Here is a 14,688-nt window from a genome sequence, read left to right as displayed (position 1 = left end):
TCTTTTTGGTAGATATACCATCGGCGGTGCTGATGTCGGTGTCGGTGTCGGTGCTGTTGTTGTTGTTGTTGTTGTTGTTGTTGTTGTTGTTGTTGTTGTTGTTGTTGTTGTTGTTGTTGTTGTTGTTGTTGTTGTTGTTGTTGTTGTTGTTGTTGTTGTTGTTGTTGTTGTTGTTGTGTTGTTGTTGTTGTTGTTGTTGTTGTTGTTGTTGTTGTTGTTGTTGTTGTTGTTGTGTTGTTGTTGTGTTGTTGTTGTTGTTGTTGTTGTTGTTGTTGTTGTTGTTGTTGTTGTTGTGTTGTTGTTGTTGTTGTTGTTGTTGTTGTTGTTGTTGTTGTTGTTGTTGTTGTTGTTGTTGTTGTTGTTGTTGTTGTTGTTGTTGTTGTTGTTGTGTTGTTGTTGGTGGTGGTGTTGGTGGTGGTGGTGGCGGTATTCTTAAAACAAAAAATGTACTTTAATGCATTATATCACAATATCCCATAACTATTAATTACCTGTTCAGACTTATCGTATTTTTTGATCAAATCTCGATCCATCCAAAATTTCTTGAATCCATCAAGACCAGTGATCTTTGGCACATCATCGTGATCAGCCCACGATTTCCTGCATTTTAAACGGAAGTTACCATCCATCATCATAAACTGCTTGTCCTTAACATCATTAGAATTCACCTGGTGTATAAAATATTCAAATGGTTAATAATACGTAGTGATTTTTTTTTTTTTTTTTTTTTGCAAACCTCAGGACAAGCAGGACATGAGGTGGAAACGTCTTCCATCACCAGTTGTTCAGACAGCTCTACCATCTTGTTGTACATCAAGATGACGTTGGAGCATGATTCGCCCGAGAGGTTGGTCTACATGGATTTAGTTAATAAAACGATAATAATTATTTACAAAATGATACCTTCTCGGTTCCTGCAGCCCAGCGACCATAGAACTCTGCAATCTTCTCACCAGAACCAGCGAAGATGTTTCTCAGTTCAATAAACATATTGCAGAGACTAAAATGCAGAGCCCCTTTCGGTTTGAAGGGCGAAAGAGGGAACATGCCTGATTTCACCAAAGCAACAGGCAATGACTGACAACTGATGCAGTATGGAAACTTTTGTTTCTTTTGCACACCTTTAAATAAACTTTGGATAAATATAGAGGAAATGCAAATAAATACTTTACTTTACCAGATACGAAGTATAAATCGACTTCTACAATTTCCAGGTAGGCCGAAGAGCACTCACATGACATTCTTGGGCCAGGAGTGACATCCATCATATCAGGCATGCTGCCTTTTTCACCTAAGTAAGACAGGTAAGATGCTGGCAAGGCCTTCATAAGAGTTTGCCAACGCATTTGACATTTTTCCAGCTTAAGTCTGTAAGCTGTCTTTTTTCTTGGGACAGTTTTGGTGGTAACTGGTTGGGTGGTGATGGATTCGATCTCGGAATCAATGACAGGTACCACCGGCTGATGTTCTGTAGGAATTCGTACCTCACACTCGTCATCCTGATAATCTCCACAATCATGATATTCAGCCCCAGGAACTAACATCTCCACATTGAAATCGTCAGGGAAATCGGGATCATTGTTATTTTCATCAGTGGTAGTGGCAATGACATCGCTGGTAATCTCGGGTGCAGTAGTCTCGGGTGCAGCAATCTCGGGTGCAATATCATTGAGGGAGCTTCTATTATGGACAGGAATGCGTAGGGGCCGAAATCTTCTTAATTCCTCTTCTCTACGCTCCTTCTCCTCCATAGCGGCACATAACCATTTTTCCCGAATATTAGCTTCTTCTATTTTTCTTTTTTTACTTTTGCTAAGGCCCATTTTAGTTTATAAGTTAATTTTATTAAAGTGAAACAGCAGCGAAACCAAAATCAAAAGTCACTCGCAATTAAGATTTTTTTTTTAAAATTTTTTTTTTGTGGTTTACCAATTTTTTTGTGGTTTTCTTGTGGTTTTAGTGGTTTTGGCTGTAAAAAAAAATATGAGGGTCAAATTTTGGTGGGCTCGGAGGTCAAAATGATTTTTTTTATTTTGCACTGGAAGGGTGAGGTGATATTTATAGAGAAAGGAAAACAAGAAATTAAATAAAAGAATAAGCAATGACAAAAGTTAGTCATAGCTTATGTGAATCATGACAAAGGATTTAAAGAGCTGACAGATCAATGATGAATATTGAGTCTGAAAGCTGGTTACTCATATTGCATATTTGGGGCATAGAATGTAACAGGATCATGACATATTGGCTGCAACACCGCCTTGAGTTAAATGGATACTACTCGTTAGAATTGTTTCCAGATAACGTTGTCCCATATCAGTGGATCGGGAGCATGAGTATTCTAATAAATCTTTAGTATTACGAGACACTTATTTATCAGATCATGCAACGGTTATTGTAAAAGATGCATACTTGTTTGTCAAGTGTAATTGGCAATAGAACATAATAGTTGATCATTTATTCATTATCTTTGTATTGAATAAATTACGATCCCAAATATAAAATGTCTTATCAATATTTGTATATTTGGTTGTAGAAGCTAGGTATCTATTAATTCATACACCATTCCTTTATACTCTTTATCAGCAGCATAATTATATCAATATATAAGTAAATGAACCATTTATATTAATAGCTGCTCTATTCTCTCTCTGGGTAGCTAATCCATTGAGAGAACTATTAATATTAAGTGTCTCTTTCTTATAATTCTTGATTGATCTGAGAAGTTTCTCTTCTCGATCGGTAATATCGTAACTCAGTGGTATAGCATTCTGTATCCAACTGTCATTCGTATATCGTATTTTGGCCAATCATGCAATCTTTAATATTGAAGTATGTACTCGTAGTAGGAGAAGTTGTATAGCAGTATACAAGCGTATGCTGATATGCAACATCAAAGGTTGTTTTAATTTTATAGTTTATTTATTTAAACGATTTGCTTAGTTATTCTTAAGCGAATCGTACCCAAATACGACAACACGAACCTAATTGTTTTGAAAAAAATAAGGTACTTTTGGCACAGGCTAAACATTTCAGACACGTAATTGGCTCCATCTTTGAATCCATTATACAAATGTTAATAGGAAGCAACGGCTTGTTTACAAACGTTTTGTCTCTGACGTTAGCAAAACAGCTGCTTGTTTCGGTGAATTACACAGTTGGTTTTTGTAAAGTTTAACAAAGACCTGAGGTAGTTGCTCCAGGTATTCAAATGCTCTGATTCAATCACAAGGTTTTGTGTCTGGGCACTTAGTGTCTTAAACAGAACTACTAATTTTAAAATCCGACTTTATCATTCCATTGCCACCATGGTCTCTGTAATATTTTAAAACAAGGCAATTTACGAAAAAAGCCGTAATCTCAATCTTGTAAGTTAGGGCTATTTTTGCTACTACCTGTGGCGGAAAGACCGTTTGTAGCGCCCTACGTTGTCGTATTTGACGCCTAATTCCACGAACATAATTACTTTTATCTTGTCACTCAATTATATTACATATAACCTATGTATTATAAGTACCATATTGCGAATACATTCCTATTGGAACGACACAGTACCAGCTCCCTCATATGTCAAACTGAGATCAGATTTCATAATCGTTCCTTGATTGGTCGAGTGGTTGCCGAATCTTCTAGCTTCTCATAAATTTATTTTAGTAATCCAATCAAGGTCCCTGTCATTGAATGGATAAACTATAATGGTCTAGAAGTGCCGGATATGGGTCAACTTGCTCCTTGTATATAACAATAAGCTATGTTTCAAATGTAACTGATCTCTAAATCTAATTCTATCATTTCCCAGTTTGCGGGTAAATAGTTAATTCGATCTGCGCAAGAAAAATATTGAAGTAATAATTGAATATAAAAAGGACCTCTATTTTTATCATGACAAACTCTCCAACTTATAATAAAGGATTATAGAGTCTCATTTCTTTACTTGCTTTATTTTCCCAATTACTTTTCCCTTTTTATTTCTCATTTATCACATACGTTTCTATCCATAATTGGCTTTTTGGGAAAGTTTGTTCCAAATAAAAAAACCCCAGCGAAAGTACAGTTATTTGGTTTCGCTAAGCGTTTCATTTAATTAGATAGCTGGCCTATAGACTGAGAAGATGGGAAAGATAATGAGTTCGGAGAGTTAAGATAATGATTATAACGAGGATGAACGGGCGACTCGTGACGTTCATATTGACGATGAAGAGAATTAGGAAAATAATAGTTTTTTTAGTAATTCCCCATACTCTCTTTTTATAAAACAACGCAGTTTTTTTTTTTTTTTTTTTTTTTTTTTTTTTTTTTTTTTTTTTTTTTTTTTTTTTTTTTTTTTTTTTTTTTACGTGGCACGGAAGATTTAAATAAGAACCTGGCTTAACATCATATTTTTTGCCAGTGCGACAAAATCTGTATCGCAAGAGTTTGTAAGTGAGGTATGATCCGGAAGTTTTTTGTGAGGTTTAATTCAATGAGTAATGAAAACAATCAGGGCATGATGATATTCAGTTCGTGTCCAAAATTGTATGCGAAAAAAATGGAAACTCCTTTTTTCTTCGAGCTGAAATACTAATCTCATATTACTAGTAAGTCTTGTATACGATAAAACTTTTTCAGCTATCGCTTATGTTGTAAAAGTCCAATATAACTTCGAAATAACGAGCACTTCACTTATGTTTCGGCAATTATGCAGCGACCGGTCAACCTGCCGGTCGAAAACTAAATAACGACCAGCCAACCTGCCGGTCGAAAACTAAATAACGACCAGCCAACCTGCCGGTCGAAAACTAAATAACGACCAGCCAACCTGCCGGTCGAAAACTAAATAACGACCAGCCCACCTGCCGGTCAAGATTTAAATGACGACCAATCAACCGACCGGTCGACAATTAGAAAACGAACATTCACTATACCGGTCGCCAGCAAAAAAATCCCTCAAATCTGATCAATGTTCCCCGTAATTGATACATTATTTTCATAGATGATTCGCACACTCTAAGAAAAAAATCACTCACTTTTTTTTCAATTTCCGCAGACTTTTTTATTTTTTTTTGCTCAGTTCACAAATTATTTTTTGCTCACTTTTGAAAAACAAATTTCCCACTTTAACTTTTACATTTCGCACAAATTTCGAAAACAAAGATATAACCAATGAACCTTCGTATTTTTATGGAAGAGGGACACGGAAACGCTATAGATGAACATGGAAATGATCCGGTTGAAATGGAAGTAGACGTGGACGGTTACCCACTCGTTGACACTGTTACCTTCGATAGCTACATGGAATTTAAACCACCCAAAAAGCCCGAAGCCTCAATTAAAACCAATAAGATGGTTTCTACTGCTTTATCAGGACCAGTTTCTTATTATAAGAAACATGGAGATGATGTCAACGGACATTTTTTTCTATGTTGTTTATGGAGAAGACCTTACTACAGGTAAAGAAGGAAAGCAGCTAGATACTGGCCGTAGAAGCGCCTAGGACTGGTTGAAAAAAACCAATATTTGATTGTTGAAACGCAGGATGGATTCGAGACTAAAAAAACCGAAACGAACGTTGTTAGACCTGGTTTATTGAATGAAGACCATAAAAAGCATTTGAAAGAAACGTTTATCGATCACCCTTTTGCAACTTTGGATCGTGCAATAGAAAGTCTTACCAGCCAGTCCAGTGAATTGAAATTAACCAAAACAACTGTTTAGAACTTCATGGCAGAGAAGTGTGCCTTGTCATTTAAAAAAGCACAATTTCATTTAAAACAAAGAAACTCGCCCGTAAGCATTGAGAAAAGATTTGACTGGGTTGCAAGATGGATTTAAACCGACATGAATTACAATATTAATTGTGTTTTCATCGACGAGTCCGCCTTTCACATCAATTTGAAGCGAACAATTGCCTGGTCCAAAAAAGACACTCGAGTTGAAATTATCCATCACTGACACGAGCGAAGACTTCGATAATATCCGGTGCTATATCCCCGTATGGCATTGTCAATGTTAGGATAAGGGTACCCTATTCTGCAGCTTCTAAGAAACGAAAGACGGTTGGAAGTAAAATGCAGAAAAGTATTGGTACTGTTACGAGACATTACTTCAATTTTATTGCCAGCACTATCGATGTGATGGATAGTCATGAGGAATTCAAAGGGCATTACATTATCCTGGATAATGCGCCCGTACATACCTCAGATAATATTAAAAGTTTTTTTCGAAAATTGTGGGTATGGGTGTGTGTATCTACCACCTTATTGCCCTGAATTAAACCATATTGAGCTGTAATGGTCTGTTGTTAAGAGTAGATTGAAACATGAAAAACTGTTGGAGGCCGAAACTTTGAACATCAGAATCACTGAAGCATGCGAAAATGTCGTGATAAGCGACTTCAAAGGTATTTGCCGGTATTGTGAGTCCAAGTTCGAAACTTGTTAAAATGAAAATCCACTCTAAAATAATTCGTACACACTGTGCAAAAAAAATTCCTGGAAGTGAGCAAAAAAAAATACAAAAGTGTGCTGAGATTGAAAAAAGTGAGCAATTTTTTTCCAAGAGTGTCCAAATAATTTATGAAAATAGTGTATGATTATTTAGCATAAAAATAAGCAATGACAAAGTTTAATAAGTCATTACTTATTTATGACAGACTTGATGATTGATGGCTGACACGTAGATGACAAGGTGCCGACAAAGAAATACCAAAATTAATGCATCTACGTGACACGATCATAACAACAACAATGTAAAAGAACTAGTCTTATAACCCAGTGTTTAAAGACTCGTCACTTGTCCAATACAGCGTGATGATGTACCTTTTTTTTTATTTTCAAGCAACAAGTCGTAAAGTCTGTATGTCTGTTTATTTGGGTCGTAACTGATGCATCGCTGAAATGATTCAATGTATTTATAAATCAGCAGTTCTAACGAGCTGCTTTACAGCTTAAACAGCCAGCTATCCGTAGTAATGTGTAGTGGGCTGTAGGTTTATGAAAAGAAAAAGAAAAGATTTTTTTTAAGACTTTATTAAATACTCACCTGAGTATCATTTAAAAAAAGGAATGTTTCTTCTTTATTATTTATAAAAGGAAAAGAGATTGTTTATTATAAAAAAAACTATTCCAGACAACCTGAAAGAATAAGGGCGAAGAGCAGCTTGCCTTTCACTACAACAAATTTACCATCAGCTCCAATCTATGGGATGATACGAAAAGTATCAAAAATGGCCCGCTGGAGTAATTGATGAAAGTCAGTAGCCTCCTTACCTCGGCCATCCATCATCACGCTGGCCATATAATACACATATGCCCGCCTGATACCAACCTTTTTGAATGGATTTTGGACTCGGCCATCCACTATGGCATGAGCCAATGCAAAAGGTCGGTCGTCAGGAACAGGAAAGACCAAGCAAAAGTACTGGAACCCGGTATCAACCTGAACATTTTGGATCTTTACCCGAACCTGACCGCTGTCATCTCTTTCAGCCAATTTCAAAATGGAAAAGGCGTCTACGAAATCAGACATTTCCACCAGATCCACGGGGACGTACTTGCTGCTGGACTGCAACATGGACCAAATGTCAGATGCGTAATAACGTAAAACAAGGGTGGGTGCTTGTTCGTTCAAAGGAAACACAGCACGCAAAGCATCCAAACGAGCTACCATGACTTGATTAAGGCTTTGATACAAAGGCTTTCCGAAAACAATATCGGCAGGTGGTGTTGTCATGGTTGGCGTTTGTCTTTTGGCAGCTGGTGACTCTGGCATAGCCATAGTTATTTTCATAGAATGCTCTTCGCATATATCCATAGCGTCATCATCATCAGTAAGGACAGACATCGTGGTGGCATGGGGCATAGGTGGCATAGGTAAGTTTGTTGGCATAGGTGATGTTCTTGGCATAGGTATGTTGGTGGGCGTATTGGACATGGAGGTGGAGGGCATGTTGTCAACCTTGAATTCAGGCTTTTCAAACATGACCTTCTTGGTCGTGGTTGACTTGACCTTTTTGGTTGATTATCCGGCATGAGCTTTCTTGCTGGAAGAAGAGTTGGTAGGAATAGCTACGGGGAAAAAAAAGAGGAATGAAATTAGGATACATATTTCATTCTTTCCAATGAAAAAAAATGGTCTTACCACTGTTGAATGGCATTTTAGTGAATTGAGTTTTTTTTAAAAGGAAATAGGATTTATTAAAGGATAATGATAAAGAACGGAATAAAGGTAATCCAATTCCATTGCTTTTATACCGATTGTAAAACAATGAATCACATTAGTTTCCAATATAGGCATTTTGCATTATTTATCTTAACGATACGTTCAGGAGAAAGTATAAACAGGTTTTTTTTCTCCAACATCAAGTCCACAGCGTCGATCTTGGTGTGCTTTTTTTTTGTTACACATCGATTGCCTTTTTTTAAATATATCAGGGGAACTGGTTTTTTTTTTGTGGTTACACCACTTTATTATTATCTTTTTTTTTTCCTGTTCAAAGACACCTTCACATTGACATTGTATAAAAAAATGAAAAGTAGAATCAAGTCAACAACCGTCATAAAGTAGTGGCACTCTTGCAAAAGACTCGTTAGTCATGACACACCCATTCTCTATTAACAACACTGAAACAAGTCATGAACGCTAGTAAAAAATAAATAAATGAAAGCAACTTGTAAAGAGTGACACCTCCCCAACTCTATTACCATTACCAACCCCAAATCCAACAGTCAAAGTGTCTCGCACATGTATTTTGCAATTGCGTAAGGAGTAATTTAAAGACGTGTACAGCAGGGTTGGGGAAGCGGTCTTTTGCTATATTTGGGTCTTTATCGAGAATTTCTTTATTGGAGGATTTGCACAGACAATCAACTTTTTAAGTTGGAGTATCCCTGATTGTACACAATATCACGTATGTAGTCTTTCGCCCCCAACCCCTTTTTTTCCCTGTATAATGATTTCTGTAATCATACGACATCATTTTAATAGTCAATGTATATTTGGTATTTGACAAAAATAATACACTTAAGAAATACACAGATACAACTATTTCTTTATAAGAGGTAAAAATAGACTAAAAAGAATGTTGCTGCTATATAATAATGAATCCTTTTTATATTGCACAACTCTCCCGAGTTTTAATGATGAGTCAACCTTTCTGGTTTTGGAATAGATCTATACTTTGTTTTACGCCTTGGGTTAAATGAATACTACTTTTTAGAATTGTTTCCAGTTAAGATTGTCCCATGTCAGTGGATCGGGAGCATGAGTACTGTAATAAATCTTTAGTATTACGAGATACTTATTTATCAGATCATGCAACGGTTACTGTAAAAGATGCAAACTTGTTTTTCAAGTGTAATTGACAATAGAACATAATAGGTGATCATTTATTGGCTGTCTATAATGAATAACATACGATCCCAAATATAGAATTATGTAGCCGTAGTAAAAGTCGTAATGGACGATTCATGCATTTCACCTAGTACTGATAAAAAAGGAAATTTATTTTGTTATTACTGTAATTCATGCTTTGACTCATTGTCAAGTAAATTGCCCCACAACAGGACGAAATCTTGACTCATTGTTAAATGTTTTGACTTGATAAAACTCGTTTGCAAGGAAAAAATACTCACACGGTCCATTCTGTCCTATTCATCTTTGAACCTGATAGTTATTTCCCTTTTCTTTAAAAAAAAACCCAACAAAAACCAACAACAACCAACTAAAACCAACTAAAACCATAATCATGTCTACTTACGATAGTAAGATAGTGTACTATACATTCAAAACATCAAAAAAAAACTAACGTTAAATCTTCTTTGAAAAAATTAGTTTCTCTCCAATCTCAATTCCCTGATATCATCATTCCCAGAAATATCGTTAGAACCATCCTTGGTAAGTAAAAAAATATAAAGACATTGAATGATTTTATCATGTTGACACAATCATTGAATAGCAAATATCGGCGAATTTCGTCAATCAACTAACGAGCAGGTGGTTTGTAACAACCTTGCGTTGTTGCAAGAGAATTTTGAACACACTGATGCCTTATGTTACGAAGCTTTTTACGCTGTTGTGTTTGCTGGCTCTGCCATTCAGGCATTCCTCCAAACAAGTCGTACGAGGGGTTCAGAGGAGCCAACATCTCCTGGTGGTAATGGAGGAGTCACCATTCGTGACGTGATAAATTTGTTGGAACGAGGTTTACCACCTCACTGGGAGGTTACTTGGTCTGTTGAGCACAACCATGAGGTGTATTACAATTGCTCCACCAACGTAACCACTTAGACAAGACATCTCACCGCTGAAGCGGTTGATTATAATTCTCTTCGTACTCAACAACAACCCACTTCTTCAGCTACACCAGCACTACCACCTCCCCCTCCTACCACTACCACCACTGCCCCATCAACTCCACCTCTTACCACCACCGCCGCCCCACCATCTCCCGTAGCACCAGATGAACCTGAACTCGAACAACAATCACCTGAAGCCGATGACGAAGCTGATTCACAATCACTTTCTGACACGGCTGTGGAGGATGACATATATGAGCTCGAATCATCATCAAATGAAAGACAAACAACACCTACTGCTCAACCAAGATCCTCTCCTGCTATTCCTACTTCTCGTACACCTACTCCCCGTGCTACGAGTATTCCTCGACCCACCTTTGCTCCTGGCTCTGCTACTCCTCGTCGAGTATCAAGATCTTCCACTCCCGCTCCACCCACCACTCCTACACCTACACCTACACCTGCTCCTACTGCCACTGCTACTCCTCCTCCACCTACACCTACACCTGCTCCTACTGCCACTGCTACTCCTCCTCCACCTACTCGTCCTGCTTCTCCTACTCCCACTCCTCGTCGTTAAACTCTTCCTGAAATTTCATCCGGTCTGCGATATGAACCTGATTAATACCAAAACATGACGAACGAGCTTGTGGAACGTGTTGACATGTTCTTCAATGCCGAAGCTCTGGACGAGGATCTGGCAACACGAGTGGTAAAGTATTATGTCAGAGACATTTGGGCAGTACTAAAAACGTCTAAAAACTATATGGAGGTGGATCGTGTAGTTTTGCGTGATTTCGAAAACACGTCAAGCATCTTCAACAAGGCTACCATAAACAGTGCAAATTAACCAAGAGTGACCCTCCACCATTCGACCGTGGACACACGTCGTAGTTACTTTCGTTTCGTGTTCCCGGTACCCACATTACGTATTGTTGACGTTGTCGATACGTATGTGAATGGGGTTTCTTTTGGAACCATACGTAATGTCCTCATTCGACATGCCTACATTTATTTTATGGCAAACATGTTTATGGTAGGGAGAGTGGCAGAGGCTAAAGCATTCCATGATGTTCTAGAAAGAAGGTTCTTTGCAACCTTGCACATTATGCCGTTGTTGTGATCGAGCTTATATACAGATATAACTCTATCATCAATTCTTTCTTTCTTATTTGATGACCTTTCTATGAATCATTATTGCATTACTCTTTAAATCAAATACATGCTATTACACTCTATTTACTACGCATTGATTACTCATCAACATATAGAAAACAATAGTCATACATTTATTCCAGATAATACAATCCAATGATATGATCGCTCGTCAATAACAAGATTCTCGAAGGTACCATGAGATGCTTGATCTTTAATTGACAATACGCCTATTGTATATTTGACAGGTTTCACTTTAATGATTGATATTCAGCCAGTCCTGAATATGTATATAAAGAACCCAATTTATTGTATAATAAAGACTTTAGTTTATTTTTGCAGTTTGATAATTTTACTTCGTCAAATTTCTTTATTTTTATTCTTAATTCAATGCTTTATCTCTCGAATTTCTGATCTATGTAATATTTTGTCAAATACCACAGAACACCGACTTTCGGTACAGCTTGACATGGTCATTGAGCTTGAGCTTGTTCACTTCGTTACGCTCATTTGTTATACCCATAAATCGATGGATGGTTTCGCCGTAAATGTTGTAAGCGGCAACGCCCGTGGGTGATAATCGTTCCACATGATAACCGTGTTGACGGTAGTAGGTATGCAATTTTGCAAGCAAGTACGATTTACCGGTTTCGGCAGCTCCAATCACAAAGTGGTAAGTCGCGGTGGGATGATGCACAATTTGCCGAAAGATGATGTCCGGCTATGGGGTCAAGGGGGTATTGTACAAGACTTCATACTCACGGATACGCTCGCCTGTCATCGTCTGCGGTACTTCACCGCCTTCTGTCATCTCGATCTCTCATCCTTCCACGAGGCTGATAAAATACTCTTTTCAGGTACCACTACTGGTGTTGTTGTTGTTGTTATTACCATCACCTTCACTTCTAGCATCACTGGTAGTTGTTAATCGTTTACGTTTTAGCAGCTTCAAACGTCGTTCCCAATACAGGAGTACGGGTCAGCACTTGTGGTTAATAATATCCTTCGCTATCCTGACATGCCTTTGCATAATAGATACGCCATACGCGGGGAGTGTCCTTGAGGATGAGTCGAAATACCCTGTCCTTTGATTTGATGGCCTTTGATAAGGGCACATCGTGGTATGCGACAGTCTGCATTGTCTTTGTCATGGCTAGCCAACGTCGTTTTTGAACGCTACCGAACGCCTCGTAATAAAAGCAAACAAACTGAGGTAATGTCAAGCGGCCACCGCCTTCGCGGACCTCATATTTTTCCAAGATACTGGTGATGTAAATACAGGTCTCGTCTTCATCCAAAGCCCGTAAGTCGGATCGCAATTGTCCTTGGTTTTGATGGGGTAAATTCGTGGGAATAAACTCGACTTGACGCGAGGAACGATGTTTTTGAAATCCCAGTACGTCATACACGGCTTCTATTGCACCTACCACACGCGATGTTGTATGTTCAAAAGCCGTCATTTTGTCTTGTCGGCGACGTCCGCCTCATCCTTCTTCAAGGCTAAATTCCAAATCGCGGTCGGTTTTGGTGAGGTATTTTGCCAAATAGTACATGGAAGCTTGGCCCAGATTGATATGGATATCTTTATTGCCTTCAAACATGGCGAACACAAAGGGACTGTAAGGATTGACATACACATCCGCCTCGGTGCGACGGTAATGACATTTATCGTTTTCCGTGTAGGCCTTCTCCACCGGTTCCTTGGGGTAATGAAATCGGCATGGACTCATGTGATTGCTGTCCTGGCAATATCGGATATTGCTCCGATGGATTTGAAGACGCCTTACCAACGGATAGAAAGGATCGTCAATGGGTGGTAAGCGGGGATAGACAATATTTTCATCCATCAAGAGTTCTTGGGCCATACGATGAGTCCAAAGTACCACATGCATGAGGGGGCTTCCTCTATCTAAATATGGAGAGGGGGTGGGTTGGTTAGTTTCACCTTGGGGTTTAACTTTTTTTTTTTTTTTTTTTTTTTTTTTTTTTTTTTTTTTTTTTTTTTTTTTTTTTTTTTACCTTGAATTTCAAGTACATAACTCCAATCACGAATACCTCCAATACTGGGTCCTCAGCGCTTCATGATGTAGTAGGAAAAAAGCGGGCCCATTGGAGTCGGTATTGGCCGGCAAAAATAACAGGATATGTCTATCGCTCCTCTGATCCGGTAGCATGCTTGAATTGGGGTGACAGGTCATCACAACTAAAGGTTAAGAATAACTGGGGTCGACTCAATTGTTCACACATATCTTTCAAATTGAGGTAATGCCGTCGATGATAGGAATAGGATGAGCGAATCATATGGGGTACACTCGTCACTCGATTATCAGGGAAATTGCTATCACCATCCATCACATCTTGGTGCCGTGTAGCTCTTCGGCTTGTTCGCACCGTATGGCGATTAGCAGAATGGATATTCTGTTTTTCAATGATGTCCATCGCCCAAAAAAGAAAATTGGGGTCTCTCGCAAACCGACGATCCGCCTTGAGCTGTTGGGTCTTGCAATATTGACCTAAGGTATAAAAACGGCTGTCGATAGCTACCCCTCCGTGTTGTTCTTCCATCACATGGCCTTGTCCATCGGTCACATCCTCATTTCGTCCCACCATCGAATAATGACCTCTACATTGGGGAAATAACCAGGGAAATAACAGCGCCATCAAAGCAGGATGACCCAAGCGAATCACATTCTCATTCACATCATGACCTGAACACACACCGGTTAAGTACTCACTGTATTTTTGATTTTTTTTTTCGTTCTCTCTTACCCATAATCAAGTTGTTTAGTGGCACCGTGGCCGCATTGGGATTCACGCCTTCACTGGGCATTAAGATTTGATCACGCCAATGATCATTCACTCGCACATGCTGGTTGTTCTCACGGATATGATATTCCACAATATTTTCCACATCCTCCGTTGTCGTGGTGTGTCCGTACTGCGCTAACAACGGGTGGGTTGCACACAAATCACTATAGGCACTTTGCACCTTCTCCTTGTCGACGTGATCGGGTACACCGCGTCAAAACTTTAATCCAAGCATGCCTCCAAATACCACATTGGCAAATTCATAGCTGTGATTCCGGTAAATAGATCCTTTCACCTCGTAATGGCCTATTCTGCCATTCACTATCGTCCGCTTGCGGTTCATCTGTGTCATCAATTTGACAGGCGAAAGCATGGAACGTTCCCGATAATTAAGTTCCATCACCGAGGGGGGGTATATCTCCTGCATAGGGTATCATCGTCGTCGTCTCTCCTG

At 38.7% G+C, this 14,688-nt stretch overlaps 3 protein-coding genes across 3 annotated transcripts; 1 reads left to right on the top strand and 2 right to left on the bottom strand.

Annotated features, from left to right (window-relative positions):
* Nucleotides 1-369: 369 nt before the first annotated feature.
* On the bottom strand, nt 370-1,860 carry EV154DRAFT_556165 (uncharacterized protein; the record flags this gene model as incomplete). The annotated part of the gene is made up of 5 exons (XM_051605335.1): nt 1,178-1,860; nt 904-1,121; nt 737-853; nt 492-668; nt 370-431 (listed from the first exon to the last, which is right to left on the bottom strand). Coding segments are annotated over exons 1-5 (1,218 nt in total), but the record flags the coding sequence as incomplete, so codon positions are not given.
* Nucleotides 1,861-7,173: 5,313 nt separating this feature from the next.
* EV154DRAFT_570011 (uncharacterized protein) lies at nt 7,174-7,956 on the bottom strand (the record flags this gene model as incomplete). Its single annotated transcript, XM_051606174.1, has 1 exon — nt 7,174-7,956. The coding sequence occupies one exon, from the start codon at nt 7,954-7,956 to the stop codon at nt 7,174-7,176; it is 783 nt and encodes a 260-aa protein (XP_051451784.1).
* A 1,765-nt stretch (nt 7,957-9,721) lies between these two features.
* On the top strand, nt 9,722-11,394 carry EV154DRAFT_487144 (uncharacterized protein; the record flags this gene model as incomplete). Its single annotated transcript, XM_051598946.1, has 6 exons — nt 9,722-9,737; nt 9,808-9,870; nt 9,932-10,227; nt 10,264-10,846; nt 10,955-11,078; nt 11,127-11,394. 6 exons carry the CDS (start codon nt 9,722-9,724, stop codon nt 11,392-11,394), a joined length of 1,350 nt encoding a protein of 449 aa, XP_051451783.1.
* Between the last annotated feature and the right edge of the window lie 3,294 nt (nt 11,395-14,688).

The sequence above is a fragment of the Mucor mucedo genome, assembly GCF_025094135.1.
Source record: "Mucor mucedo strain NRRL 3635 chromosome Unknown EV154scaffold_172, whole genome shotgun sequence".
Lineage (NCBI taxonomy): Eukaryota > Fungi > Mucoromycota > Mucoromycetes > Mucorales > Mucoraceae > Mucor > Mucor mucedo.
The sequence above is the reverse complement of the archived record's forward strand: the minus strand, read 5'-3'. Positions and strand labels throughout refer to the sequence as shown.